General features: G+C 33.5%; 1 protein-coding gene across 3 annotated transcripts in view; it reads left to right on the top strand.

Moving 5' to 3' along the window:
- GTF2F2 (general transcription factor IIF subunit 2) overlaps nucleotides 1-13,861 on the top strand; it is a 166,846-nt gene that overhangs the window by 16,169 nt on the left and 136,816 nt on the right. For all 3 annotated transcript variants that reach the window (XM_074299136.1, XM_074299135.1, XM_074299137.1), the window contains exons 3-4: nucleotides 659-677; nucleotides 1,466-1,610. In XM_074299136.1, coding sequence (XP_074155237.1) covers nucleotides 659-677; nucleotides 1,466-1,610 — 164 coding nt within the window. The remainder of the gene's footprint in view (nucleotides 1-658; nucleotides 678-1,465; nucleotides 1,611-13,861) is intronic.

Below are 13,861 nucleotides of genomic sequence, written 5' to 3'. Positions count from 1 at the left end.
TTTCTGTACCCAGTTTCTATTGAAGAGCAACTGGATGAAGTTAAAGGAAGTCCCATTACATTATAAAGCTACATTACAGATTTGTTACTCCACCTTATTTTATACAACCTTAGGACAGCTAGGTGGTTCAATAGATAGAACACTGGACTTGGAATCAGAAAGACTCATCTTCATGAGTTCAAATCTGACTTCAGAAACTTAGGTTTGATTTAATATGTATAATGTAAATAATATAAAGTGAGCTGGAGAAGGACATGGCAAGACAAAGATTACCCCCTGGCAAGATGGTCGGGGGTGGAATTTTTGATCTAGCTTTCTAATAAACATGACTAAAATATTCATTTTTATATTTAAACACATTGAGTATTTTTTTCTACATGTTTTTTTTTTTTTTTTTTTTTTGTTGTTGTTCTTTGATTAACAAGCAAATGTATTATAGGGATAATAAGGCATAAAGAAAGAGAGGGTTTTTTCCTGTATTTATATTTTTTCCAGAGTATGAGAATGATTTTAAATATCTAAATTGCAAGGATACATATTATTTAAATGTAAACTGTCATAATTTTAGAAGACTAGATTTTTTTTCCTATTTTAAAGCATTCCTATTTTATTTTAAAGCATTTCCTATTTTAAAGTCTTCTTTTTTCCCCTTGTCCAGGAATCAAGGAAGGACTGAGGTAAGTTGATTTATATTTACAATTTTAATTCCTTTTAACACATGAAAAAAATATTTATCTTATATGGTATAGAAAGATTTTCATTCAGAAAAGCTCATTAGCATATGTCTCCTGACTTTATGGTTATTCACATGTATAAGATCAGCTGCCTGGTTGTCCATTTCTTTTATTAGTATTGCATTTTATCTTTTCTGAACTGGACACCAGGGATCTTGTAGTATTAAAGTCAAGGTAAAGAGAATTTTTGGTTTAGTTTTTTCAGACTTCATGATTCTACTCTTCCAATAACACAGTTAATAAAACCAGTATTTATAAATCCTTTTGATATAAAATATATACAATTGGATGAGGTATCTCGAAGAGAACCCTTCTAAAAGAGGTCTCCCAGTTCTGATCTATAGTCTGTGGCAAGTATTTAATATTTGCAGAAATATTTAGGGAAATTGCATACATTCAGTAACTATTAGTGGGAATTGAATACAACTTAAAATTGAATTATGTCCAGAACATTTAATATAAATAAAAAAAAACCTCTTAGTGTCAGCATTTTTTCTAACATTGAAGACTTTAACTGTTAGAAATGCAATATTTTTTTGATATGTTAGTTGTAACTTTTTTTGTATTAGAACAGTTTCTTATAATTTATTTTATAAAGTATATGTTGAGGAGGTTTCAATATAATTATAAAAAGGTAAATAATTTGGAAAATGAAATAATGTGAAATTTAAGTATATATAGTTTATAATAAAAAAATTAAGTCATTAATAGACTGGTTTATTATCTCTTAGGTATCTTTTACCTTGAATGAGGAACTTGCAAATATCCATGATATTGGTGGAAAACCTGCTTCTGTTAGTGCTCCCAGAGAACATCCGTTTCTCTTGCAGAGTGTGGGAGGACAAACATTGACAGTCTTTACAGAGAGCTCATCAGGTAAGGTAGAGTAAAATAATTGTTACTTTTTAAAATGTTGTTTAGGTTTATAAGTTCAACACTATGGACTGTTAAAAAGGACATCATCAAGGTCTAACATTCATCCAATTAATTTTTTTATGCCATACTTTGCTTGGTTTTTTCTTGTATGATATAATCTATCAAGCAATAAGTGTTTATTAAGCACTTTCTCTGTTCAAAGTGCTGTGCTAAGAGCTGGGGAAGCAAAAAGAGGCAAAAACAGCTCCTGCCTTCAAGGAGCTCAGTTTACATAATTAAGTAGAACTTACAATCTAATGAAGATAGAGAAATTACAAGGAATTGGGATTTATATTTCAGTATTCTGAACATAAATGTGGAATAAACAGAACAACTTATACTATAAAATGCACTTTCTAAGATGATTAAAAAAACCTTTGCGATTTGGATTCTGCTATGATAAGGTTAGCCTACATATAAAGCACATCCCATGTGTTTTCTTTGCAAAAATAGGTTTTGGTTTTTTTTCCCCCTCAGCACTAAGGTTCAAAATGTTAACAATTATTGCTTAAGCAATATTGTTATGCACTAATCCATTTTAATCAGACCTGTCAAAGAAATAAGGTCTTGGAAGTCTTTGTTGCGTGGTGTATTAACCACCTACCATTTTTATGATTCAGATATTTGTAGTGAATATTTTGAGTTTTTGGAATACTAAGTGTTAAAGGGAGTTTCTTCTATTGTTGCTGTAAATTGTCTTCTGCCTTTCTTGTCTAAATTGAATTTGAAACATTACTGTGAAAGTGGAGTGTATGGTACTTATTACATCCTAACATACTTTCAGATAATAAATAAGTAAAGATGATCTGTTTATCTTTCAAAAGTGAAATTTGTGATTTCATCCCATTTTTTTGAGTTGTAATGAATGTAATATGATGTAAATAACTTTACCTGTAAAAAAATTATATCCTTATAGTAATTAATAACCTATAAATTACTATAAGCTGGGTTTTTGGGGTATAACTTTACCAATGTGGTAAATTGTAATAGTTTTTCTAACTTGTAGTGCTAGGTAAGGATTAGTTTTAATGCCTTATTTATTGTGTTGTCAGTATTCATTATATCTCCCTTTAGCAGATAGAAAACATAAAAGTGAACATTGCTATGCACAGGAATATCTTGTTATAGAGAGGTCGCTTGAAATAGATGGAACAGATGGCTCAGGTTGCTCTCCTTGTCAGTCCCAGCTGCCAAAGTGATATTTCCTTAAGCAAAGATTAGCCATGTCACTTCTCTGCTCAGGAAGCTCCGGGAAATTCCTCTTCCCCCCAAGATCAAGTGCACATTTATTTGTTTAAATTTGAATACCCTGCACCCTGGTTTTAGCATGTATTTCCAGGCTTATTACACATTATTGTCCTTCATATACTCTTTGGTTAAGCCAAAATGTCTTTCATGATCTTGATCACACACAGCATTCCGTTTCCTTATCCGTGTCTTAATACTAACTGTCCCCTTATATTTATAATACAGTCTCTTCTCTTCTCTGTTTCAGAGTCCCTAGCTTTCTCATTTAGGATCCTCTCCTGCTTTTTTACCTGGTTATTCTACTTGTGGACTTCTTGACTGACTTTTCCACCCTGCTCTAGGGAACCCATTTTTGGGATATCCTCATCTTCTTTCTGCCTTAATGTCATTGTCCGTTTCCTCCTTCCCCTCCCCCCCCAGTTGGAATACTCGGGAGCCACCTAACCTTGGCTGCTGGAGCCGAATGAATCTCCTCTTGTGAGAGGATGATACAAGGAGACCGAGAGGCTGTTTACTATTCTCTGACCTCTCTGACCAAGAGGCCATTGCATTGTCTGACCTCTCTTCTCTTGCCTCAGCCTCCAGTTAATTCATTCCCAGTCCGAAAACACCTGTGTCAGCAAAGGCTGCCTTGCAATTCCTTCAGATGCTATGATCCACAGCTGTGGAGGCTCTCAGAGAATTGACCTGTCTCTTAACACCCCCCAGCCTACCCTCTTCCTCTCTGATTGGAAGGTGTTAGGTGAAACTCATACTTCCATTTCAGCAGAGATAACATCTGCTCAGATATCTTATTTCTTACCTAGTTGTCCTAACTTGAGACTTCTCTGATTTCTCCACTATGCCATATATACCTTACAGCTCCTTTCAGCTTCTTTTTGTTTTGTTTCCTCTCGTTGGACTGTAAGCTTCTTGAGGGCAGAGACTCTTTTTTTTGAATTTGTAAACTCAGAACTTAGCATAGTGCCTGGCTCTTAAGAAAAGTTTTTTGATAATTGACTTCTTTCAGGGCTCAACTAAAGCATCACATTCTTACTTCAGGATTTACCTGACAAACTTTGTCCTTGATATTTTTTCCCTCAAAATTATTGTTTTAACATTTTTGGTATATACTTACATGTGTATATGTGGTCTCTCCTTATAGAGTGTAAGCTCCATGAAGGCAAGGGTTGTTTGAATTTTTTCTTTATATCCTCTAGCACCTAATAGTAATTGGTATATAGTGGGCTTTTAAATACTAATTGAAAAAATTTATAATATGAATGGGCAAAGGTAATTGAGTTTTGAGATGTAAAAGGGAAAACTATAAGATGAGAGCAAATGAAGCGTTTAGAAACAAAAGTGTATTTTAAAATTTTCCTTTAAAAAATTTATTTAAATCTTCACACCTTTATGTATTATCAAATTGATTAATAGTGAGTAGTTTCATACTTCAGTTGAAACTGATATGAGTCTGTAATAACTTGTACAAATAGAAAACCTATAGACATTAATCAGAGTTTCCAGTTCTATCTAGTTCTGTTTGTATAAAATAATAAAATAATAATGGAAAGTTAAGCCATATATTGTTCTCCAAAGAAGTCTTCCTGTCTTGCCTTTCAATTGCTTTTGCTTTCCTGAACATTTTGTGTTCATATTTCTGGTCCTGTAGTATCTCAAATTGGATATGGTATTCCCAGCCTCAAATTGGCAGAGAAATAAAAAATGATCCAGACTGTCATTTATGTTCTGGAGTATGAACAATATGTTCTTGGCTTTTGGTTATGTGATTATACAGACTCGGTTCTAATTTTCTTTCCCACTCATTTTTTTTATTTTTTTCTCATTTTACTGAATTCCTGGTTTCCCTGCCCAAATGATCACTTCTCTTCTAGATTATTCTTATGTTTTTTAAATTGGATTTTTAACCCAACTAAATTTCCTGGTATAACTTCCCTTAATAATATTTGCCTTTTTCTCTGTTGCATTAATTGGTTATTAAGTCACTTCTAAATGACTAATACAGGTATTATAACCAAAACTAATGTTGAGCAATGCCCCTGATTATTGTTCATGTTTGTTAATTATTTTAATGATTTTTCCATTACTTCAAAATAAATATATCTGAACCTGCAAATTTAATTTTATTAAATTAAATAATATCTGTGTGCCTTTTCAGGTATCTATCCTTTAAAAAATAATGAAGAGACTATATTTTCCTTTAAGAACATATTGAATGACTTGATTGAAGGTCTCATGGTATGATGGCTAGAGTCTTGGACTTGGGGCCAGAGGATCTGGCTTTGAATTTGTTTGCTTCTTATTTATCATTTGTGTTATAGTAGATAAATATCTTCCCTATAAAAGTTTCCAATCTATAAAATAAGTGCATTAGATTAGATGATTCCTAAGTTTCTTTGAACTTTAAGGCTTATAAGTCTTGACAAAAAACAACAACAACAACCAGGAATTGTCATTTACAGTTCCAAGCCTTTATTTGTGAGTCTTCATACCATTCTTGTTGTTTTTCAGATGCCCATGCTACTTTGTACTTAGAAAAGAACAAGAAGTTTACAAGTAAGGTGTATGTGAACTCAATATGATTTTGTGTATTTGTCCTTTATTCTAAATACAATACTATATTCATTTATTGCTTTCTCCTTAATTATTCACATTCTACACATTATAGAATTTTAGAAAAAATATACACTTTAAATGAGTTTGATAGTTTCTATTTTGATTTAATAGTTTTCTCTTCTCTTTTGCATTTGTACATGAAAAATAATTTTTAGGAGCAGCTAGGTGGTGCAGTGGATAGAGCACCAGCCTTGAATTCAGGAGGACTTGAATTCAAATCTGGTCTCAGACACTTAACACTTCCTTGCTCTGTGACCCTGGGCAAGTCACTTAATCCCAGCCTCAAAAGAAAAGAAAAGGAAAAAAAAATAATTTCTAATTAATTTTGTTATTTTGGATTTCCTTTTAGAAATTTTTGTATCTCATTCTACTTAATTTCAAAAATCCATATGTCCTTTATTAGTACTTTATGAATTCATTTTGATTATTTCTAGCTTTTAATTTCTGAGAGCTTTTGGTTAGCTCTATTTTCTAGTTAGTATTTCAAATTATCATTATTTATTCTGCCTGTATATTCCTCCCATATGATAGCAAAATAACATTTTTCTTTATCTTTAGAGACATTTTCTGGAAGGTTATGCTTCATTCTTCCATGAAGAAATGGCTGAATTTTGGTTTTATTCTTTATTTCAGTATTGTGCATTTCTTTGAGAAACCTTTTTTTATTTTTCCTGGTTTCAACTGCTTCTACATAATGGTGGATGTTTGGCTTGAATTCTAGCTCTGCTATTTACTTGCATGACTTTGGGACAGAATTCTCAATCTTCCTGCCTTTAGTTTAGTTGACGAGAGAGAGAGAGAGACGACGAGAGAAGAGAGAGAGAGAGAGAGGATCCCACTAGATAATCTTTGCAGTGTCTTCTAACTCTTAAGATCTCATGATTTTAATTTATTAGATCTTATTTCTAATATTACTGTTCTTTCTTCAACTTTAGTATGCTCAGTTCAGCAATGAAAATCTTTGATCTTTTCTTAATCTTTAGGTATTATTTCATTCACATTGTTGACTGCAATTATAACATTAATATAGCATATGCCATATATAGCACATTGAAATTATAAGTCAAGTATATTTGTTTGGAATATCTGCATTTATTAATGGGACATTCATTAAGTTCCTACTATAAACATACTTTTTCTGAGAAAATAAAGGAAGTTACAGGATCCTAAAGCTAGAAAGCGCTCAGCCCATCTATTCCATATTTTACAATATGGAATACACCTTTTACAGGTGAAGAAAATGAGTTTCAAGGACATTGTTTGCTTGCCCAAGGTTACACCAGTGATAAGTGCCAGAGGTGAGATTTGAAGCTAGGTCCTTTCACTTTACACTTATCTCCCCTATCAGAAAGTGCAGTGACCTTTTCTTTCTTTCTTTCTTTTTGGGGGGTGCTTATTCAGTGTTTAGTGTTTTACTAAATGCTTTCTTCACAGAATAGATAGTTTAAACATAAGTACTTTTTATCATATCAAAATTCCACAAAACATTGAGTTCTCACTGTATGTGAGGCACCATTATGAGCACTGATAATAAATTTTAAATATAACAATCCTATCTCTTACAGAGTTTACTTGCTGTTGTGGGGAGAATTCTACTTCTAGGGTATTGTGTTTTTCATAATAGAATTTTGAAATTCAATCCCCATTTCATATGCTTAATGTTTAAAAACCTCTTAAGCCCTTTAAGTTCCATTTGAGGAGTGGAAGAGGTTATTGTATGTGACTGCTATAGGATGTTAAGAAAGAACATCTTTTCACATATTATAAAGTTAATTCCCTTGACTAGAAGCCCTACATTTTTAGATCTGAGTTGTCTGTATGCACAGTTTATCTAATGGCTCCTTTGCTAGCTGCTTCAGATACCTGGAGATCTCTGTCCAGTTGTCTTAGGACAGATGTTATTCATACTACAGAGCATTTAACTCATGCCTAAGGATGTACTTGTTGACAAATTCAGACTAATGCAAGGCATTGGAGCAGTCCCTACAGCTCGGTTGGGATGAATTGGAGCACTGAGGGAGTAGCAGAGTTACCTGAGCTGTCCTTACCACTGTGCTGGTTGAGTTTATGGTTTGTTCTGCTAATATCAAATTACAATTCCTGTTCATTTTTATTGCTATTTTGGAGTTATATAGACTAGGTTTTCTGTAATTTTTTATATCTAATATTTTTGTGTTCCATGTTCTAGATTTTCATCCTGAGTGATCTTGCTCCAGTGTATAGTTTCTTCACTCTGTGACTGTTTGAACTTCTCTTTCTCTATTGGCTTTTTCCTCTTGTTACTTCTTAATTCTCTCTCCCCCAAGATTTAAAAAAAAAATCTTCAATTAGTTTCTTTAGCCTTACCATCTGGTTTTATCTTTTCTGTTGTTGCCTAACTTGTAGAATGAGTGATCTATACCCTTTCTCTTTACTTCTTGGCAATCAGTTTTCTGCCTTTATTACATTGCACTTTTAAAAAAAAATTAATATTTCTAGCCATTTAGTATCTCTTTAAGTAAGAGAGGGATTATATGAGTTTCAGTTAAAGGAGTGTATTCTAGCCATGGAGATGGGAAATAAAATGCAGTGGATGAAGGAGGGGAGGAGTAGCCTGTGTACTTCGAGGGGATTGACATACAATAAAGCTTGAAAGGTAGCCTTTGCCAAACAAAGGAGTTTATATCTGATTCTGGAGATGATGTAGTATTTGTCTTTCAGGACTATCAGTTTAGCCTCTGCCTTAAGGATGAACTAGGAGACTGCTGCAGTGATTAAGAGGGGAGTTGCTGAAACATGAATGGGGGTGTAGGAGACTGTAGGTGGAGAGAAGATAGATGTGAGAGATATGGTAGAGATCTGGCCCCTGCTTAGATATGTACAGTAAGCAAGAGGAAAAGGGAGGAGTTGAGGCGCACCCTAGACTGGTGATGAGTGCACCAGATGTGCTATGTAATTATGAGGTGATTGTTATTGTGCAAGATGCAACTATATCCAGACTCCCCTTTCTAATCTTTAATAGCCTAATGGACATTTTCAGTTTCGTTATCTAACAGGTACTACTCCTCTTGGCTTTCAGGGTCCTATGTTACCTGGTACCTCTTTTCATTTCCTATTTATTCCACAGTATCTGCTATTTGGATTTATATTGTTTGTTTTGCCAAGCATGGCTTCTCCTCAAACTCTCCATATTGGTATGGGAACCAGGTAAAAAAAGATTTCACATCTTTACAGGCTTTTTCAGGACTTTGAACCCACATAAATTTCTCTTGAACTCTTCACAGCTTTTCATGTCTCTCCTATTCCCTTGGTCACTTAATCATCTATTACTTTTTGTTTTTACCTGTTTCTTGAGTGTATTCCCTGTTTTCTTGACTATAAAGGGATAAAAGAACATCTTCCATTTTATCTTGTATCTTATATTTTGTTGTTTTCCCTATCATACCCAGAACAGATTTGGTTGTATAATAGGTGGTTAATAAATATGTATTGAATGAAATTGACTTTTTTTATAATGAGTTTTAATCTTATGTGATAGCACTGTTGGTGGCCAGTGAGACCAACTCTCTCCTTCCATAGGTGTTGAAACTGTCACTGAAGGAGATAAAGTGATTAGACCAGAGTTACACAAGGAATAATACAGAGACAGGATCAGTAAAATGGGGATGAGAGCACTTATCTCACAGGATGATTGTGAGGATTAAATGAAGATGTATTTAAAGTACACTGAAAACTTTAAATTGCTGCATGAATGCATTATTAAATACACATGTGAGAATCAAAATTGAGTTTTATGTTTTTTGCCTTTGACATAGCCATACTTTGCTATATCCCTAAATATAAAAACTGACTTTTTTATTCTGCTTTTAAATAATAAAAATTATTTTCCAGTAACTTTTATTAGTCACTGCAAGTTATCAATAAAACATGATCTCTGTCTAAAGGAAGCAGCCATTTTAAAGCCAAATTATTGTGAGAGTGTTATTTTAATGGTTGCTTGGTAGACCTTTCTACATATTCTGTCTGCTGATTATATAAACTGGCACATATAGATTTATAGAGAAATATGTAGGATTGTTTTTGAATTATGTTTCCTATACAAATGATCTTTGAAAATACAAAATTAATTACCAGTAATTTCTCTGAAGATACAGATCTCATCATCTATAATATTCTAGTGTTAATCATATTATAATAAAACATTCCATTTAAACTATTGGATATGTATTGAAAAAGGGTGTCTACCTTAATCTTAGTTGTTTTAAATGTCTTTTTAATGAGAGGGTTGTTATTTACTAATTCTGGTATATGTCTCAGTGAAAAGTATTAAGCTTTTTTTTTTTTTTTTTTAAACTTCTTACAATTAAATTCTCAGCCACTTAATTGATATTCCCCTCCATCTCAGCTTCTAAAAATCAATTACATTATGTTCTCTAAGAGGTAAGGACTAGATATGTGATATCCTTGGTCTATATAATTTCCAAATGAGGAAACTCCTTCAATCAATGCAGTTCTGCATTTTGGAGTCCCCTAGAGCTTTGAAAGGTTCATTGGCTTTTCCAATATCATAAAGACAGTGGGCTTAGGGGAAAAAGTGAACCCAGTTTTCTGGCCTGGTTTCTGTGTGCCATGCTTCCTCAGTACTTGCTATGCAGCCATATTAACATTTTTAGCTAATTTATCTTTTAATTTTTACTGTTTTATAAGTAGTTTTAATAATATACAAAGAAAAATGCAGTTTTGGGTTTCTGTATAATTTTTTATAAGTGAGAATTTAGTGTTTTTGTTAATCATTGTTTGTATCTTTGTAATTATAGATAACTAAAGGAGGAAACTCTTCACCAAGGGTAGCAAAGCAAGTCATTGATATTAAGCATGTCTCAGAAAGTGTTAGGTTACTTAGCCAGCATGTATGTGTCTGAAAAAGGACTTGAATCTAATCTTCCTCACTTCAAGGCCAGTTCTCTAACCATTATGTAGTTACTTTCTTTTTTTCCTTTGGCTGTGGCTGAGGGTGAAGGTGTTTCTGAAATTCTCATTCTGTTAACACTAAGCTGACTTTATTGCCAACAGGACTGTATTCTTTGTCTGTTACAATAGACTGTGCTATGATTTTAAAAGCAAGTAATTAATACATGTTCTTGTAACCATTTTATTTACTGGGAGTTTTAGGAATGTTGTTATTATTTTCTAAGGAAATAAATATTGTTAGCATGGATTGATAACCAGAATTGGCGATTATTGTTCATCTACCTGTTCTTTGGCTTAGTGAAATTTCTCATTTGACCTGATTCACTGCATTTTGGTGGCTGTCTCCTTTAATTCCAACCCCCACCTTAGTAATTATTGCACAGCATATTGTGATGTCTCTGTACCCACAAATGTGAAATTATGAAAAGAACTAGCAGAATAAGAACTTTTGCTTTTACTGCTCATCCCAATGAACATCTTACATCATCCTAGATAATGATAATCTTGTGTGCCTGGGAAAGAGCAAACTAAGACAGCATCAAGTTCCCAAGACAGAATTCATCAGGCTCTTTGGAACTCTGGCCAGTCAACTCATGGACCCTTTCACCTCTTGAAAAAATAATTCCCAAATTGGGGAAATAACTATAGAAATTGTTTCTCTTTTTCAAAACTATGCAGAGAAAATATGCAGAGGGGATAGCTGTACTCTATTTTTCCATGCATAAGTCTAAATGCAGTAGTCCAAGAGAAAATTGGAGTGAAAGGATACACTGTTAAGATAAGATTTGGAATTTTATGTTGAATTTATGAGTCTTGCCTATGATTTTCTGCCATGAAAACTTTATAGCCTGATAAATACAGAAAAATTTTTAAGAAGGCATTTACAGATGCATTTATGCAGACTGCCATAAAAATGTCTTTCTAGGATTTTAGCTATCAGATCTAGGAAGCTAGTTTATAAACCTGTGATTAGAAATTTTGAGTGGAATATGCCTTCACCCAAATAGGAAAATGCCTTTTAGGAAAATAAGTCAATAGTTAAATATGTATGTTCTTTTAAAATTGTAGAATAGACTAACTGACTTGTGTGTGATTAAACATGAATTATTATTATTGAAGATTTAACTAGTAATATTTTGCCCTTTAGTCTTTTTCTAGTTATACATTCTGCATGATTCAGTTCAATTCAACAAACACTTAATGAGTGCTTTATTATGTGCACTGCATTGTGCTAAGTGTTGGGAATACAAAGGCAATATCGAAACAGTAACTGCCCTCAAGAAGTTTACATTCTACTGAGGGAATACAGCATGTGCACAAGTAAGTAAGTACAAGTTATATATAAGTAAGGGGAACAGGGCAGGCTTCATTCAGGTAAAAGTTGTCACTTGAGTTGGGCTTTGAAGAAAACAAGAGATTCTACGAGATAGAGGTGAGAATGAAGGTTATAGCAGATATGGGGAACCCCTGTCTCAACACCCTAGAGGTATATCATATTATGTATTCTGTCACATCATGTCCGAGGTCCAGCTGTCAAGCCAGTGAAACTGAGAATAATGTCCCAAGAGGAGAATAATAGAAAGTAAGACTGTTAGTTGAATGGGAAGCTGATTATCAAGAACTTTGAATGGCAACTTGAATTTGTATTTTATCCTGTTAGCATATAGGGGTCCCTGAGGGAAGAGGATAATAACTTTCTCAGACCTGATTTGAAATGTCTGCTTGGCAGCTTGGTGGAAAATGAATCAGGGGGGAAGAGACCAGAGGGTGAGATCATTTAGGAGTGATGAGGACCTGATCCAGAATCAGGGCTATAGGAGTTAGGAAGAGGACAGGAAGGTAAAAGATGTGGACCTAGTTTACTTTTTAGTATGAGGTTCAGAGCTCAGATTTTGGATTCAATTTGAGCTCTGCCTCTAGTGGTTGCTTATTTTAGTTAGCTAGTTTCTTTGCCTATTTCTTCTCTATTTCTATACAACTTCATATTTCAAAAAGAAAATGAGTAATCTAGTTGATGTCTTTTTCACAATTAAAAAAAAGGAATATTTTTCTTAATAATGCTTGTTTATATGATATTCTTTAGAAAGGATTTTCTTTGTAACCCTCTCATGAGGTGTATAGTGCAAAATTTTTACCTATTTTACAGTTGAAGAACCTGAGACATAAGAGAGGGCAGGGAATTTGTTTGAAGTGATACAGTTAGTAGCTGGTCACTAGTCAAATTTTTAAGTCTGGAATTCAGTGTTCTTAGCAATTCATCATTTTCTTAAATGCTCTGATGGCTTTAATTTAGTTTATTGGTTCTTTGTAAAAATAGAAGTTTTAGTATCCCAACAGAATAAAAAAGATTAGTAAGATAAATTCCAGGACCAAAATTATGTGACTCTCTTTTTGAGGGAGTCATAAGAGGAAGGACTCTATTAATGTTTCCTTTGGTGGTCTTATTATAGGTAGCTTTTATTTTCTTCTCTTGGTGTTCCAATAGCATCAGAAGAACCTGAGGGAAGTGGGGTGGGTGGGAAGGATGGAGATGATAATTAGTTGGTTTCTCCCTCATATTCTGTCCCTCTACTTCCAAAAGGTAAGTGTTGACAATGTGAATGAGCTTATATTTTTTTCATCTGCATTGGAAACCATATTGCACGATCTTAGACAAAATCTCAGTTTTACCTCAACTTCAGAGCAAGCTTGATTCTCTATCAAGTAGATTAAGAGGCTTTAATATCAACCTTTACCAAGAAAAAAAATGGCCAATAGAGGACTTGGGCAGTGGATAGATGATGATGCAGTGGATAGAGCACCAGCCCTAAAGTCAGCAGGACCTGAGTTCAAATGTGGCCTCCGACACTTAATACTTACTGGCTGTGTGACTCTGGGCAAGTCACTTAATTTCAATTGCCCCAGCAAAATAAATAAATAAATGAAAATAAAGTGTAGAGGACTACCTTTGTTTAAGTCATTAATAAATATGCATTTAAAGGCTAATGATAGTGCCTCAGCTTCTCATGAAGGTGACTGAGATCTTCACATTCAAATATGGCAAATATTGATTACTGTGATGGTATTTTACAAAATTTATTTTTGAATTTTCACTATATTGCAAGCTTCCCAGTGAAGTGTGAATCATGAGTACTGAGTCTCTCCTGGCCTTTTCCCCCTGATTTTTGCTAATCTTCATCTCCTATAAAAGTATAAGAAACCAGCTTGGAATTAACCCAGTCCAATATAAAATATCATTCTCTATAAATCATGTCTTTTATGGGCTATATAACCTTTTTTTTTTTTTTTTTTTTAAGCCACAAAGAAATTGGTTTCTTGCAATAGTCTAACAAAAAATGAGGGTGGGGAGAAAAAAAGAGGGAAGAGGAAGGAGGAAGAGAGAAAGAAAAAGATATCTA

The sequence above is a fragment of the Sminthopsis crassicaudata genome, chromosome 3 (assembly GCF_048593235.1).
Source record: "Sminthopsis crassicaudata isolate SCR6 chromosome 3, ASM4859323v1, whole genome shotgun sequence".
Classification (NCBI taxonomy): domain Eukaryota; kingdom Metazoa; phylum Chordata; class Mammalia; order Dasyuromorphia; family Dasyuridae; genus Sminthopsis; species Sminthopsis crassicaudata.
Note: the sequence above shows the minus strand (reverse complement) of the source record. Positions and strands in the feature narration are given on the sequence as shown.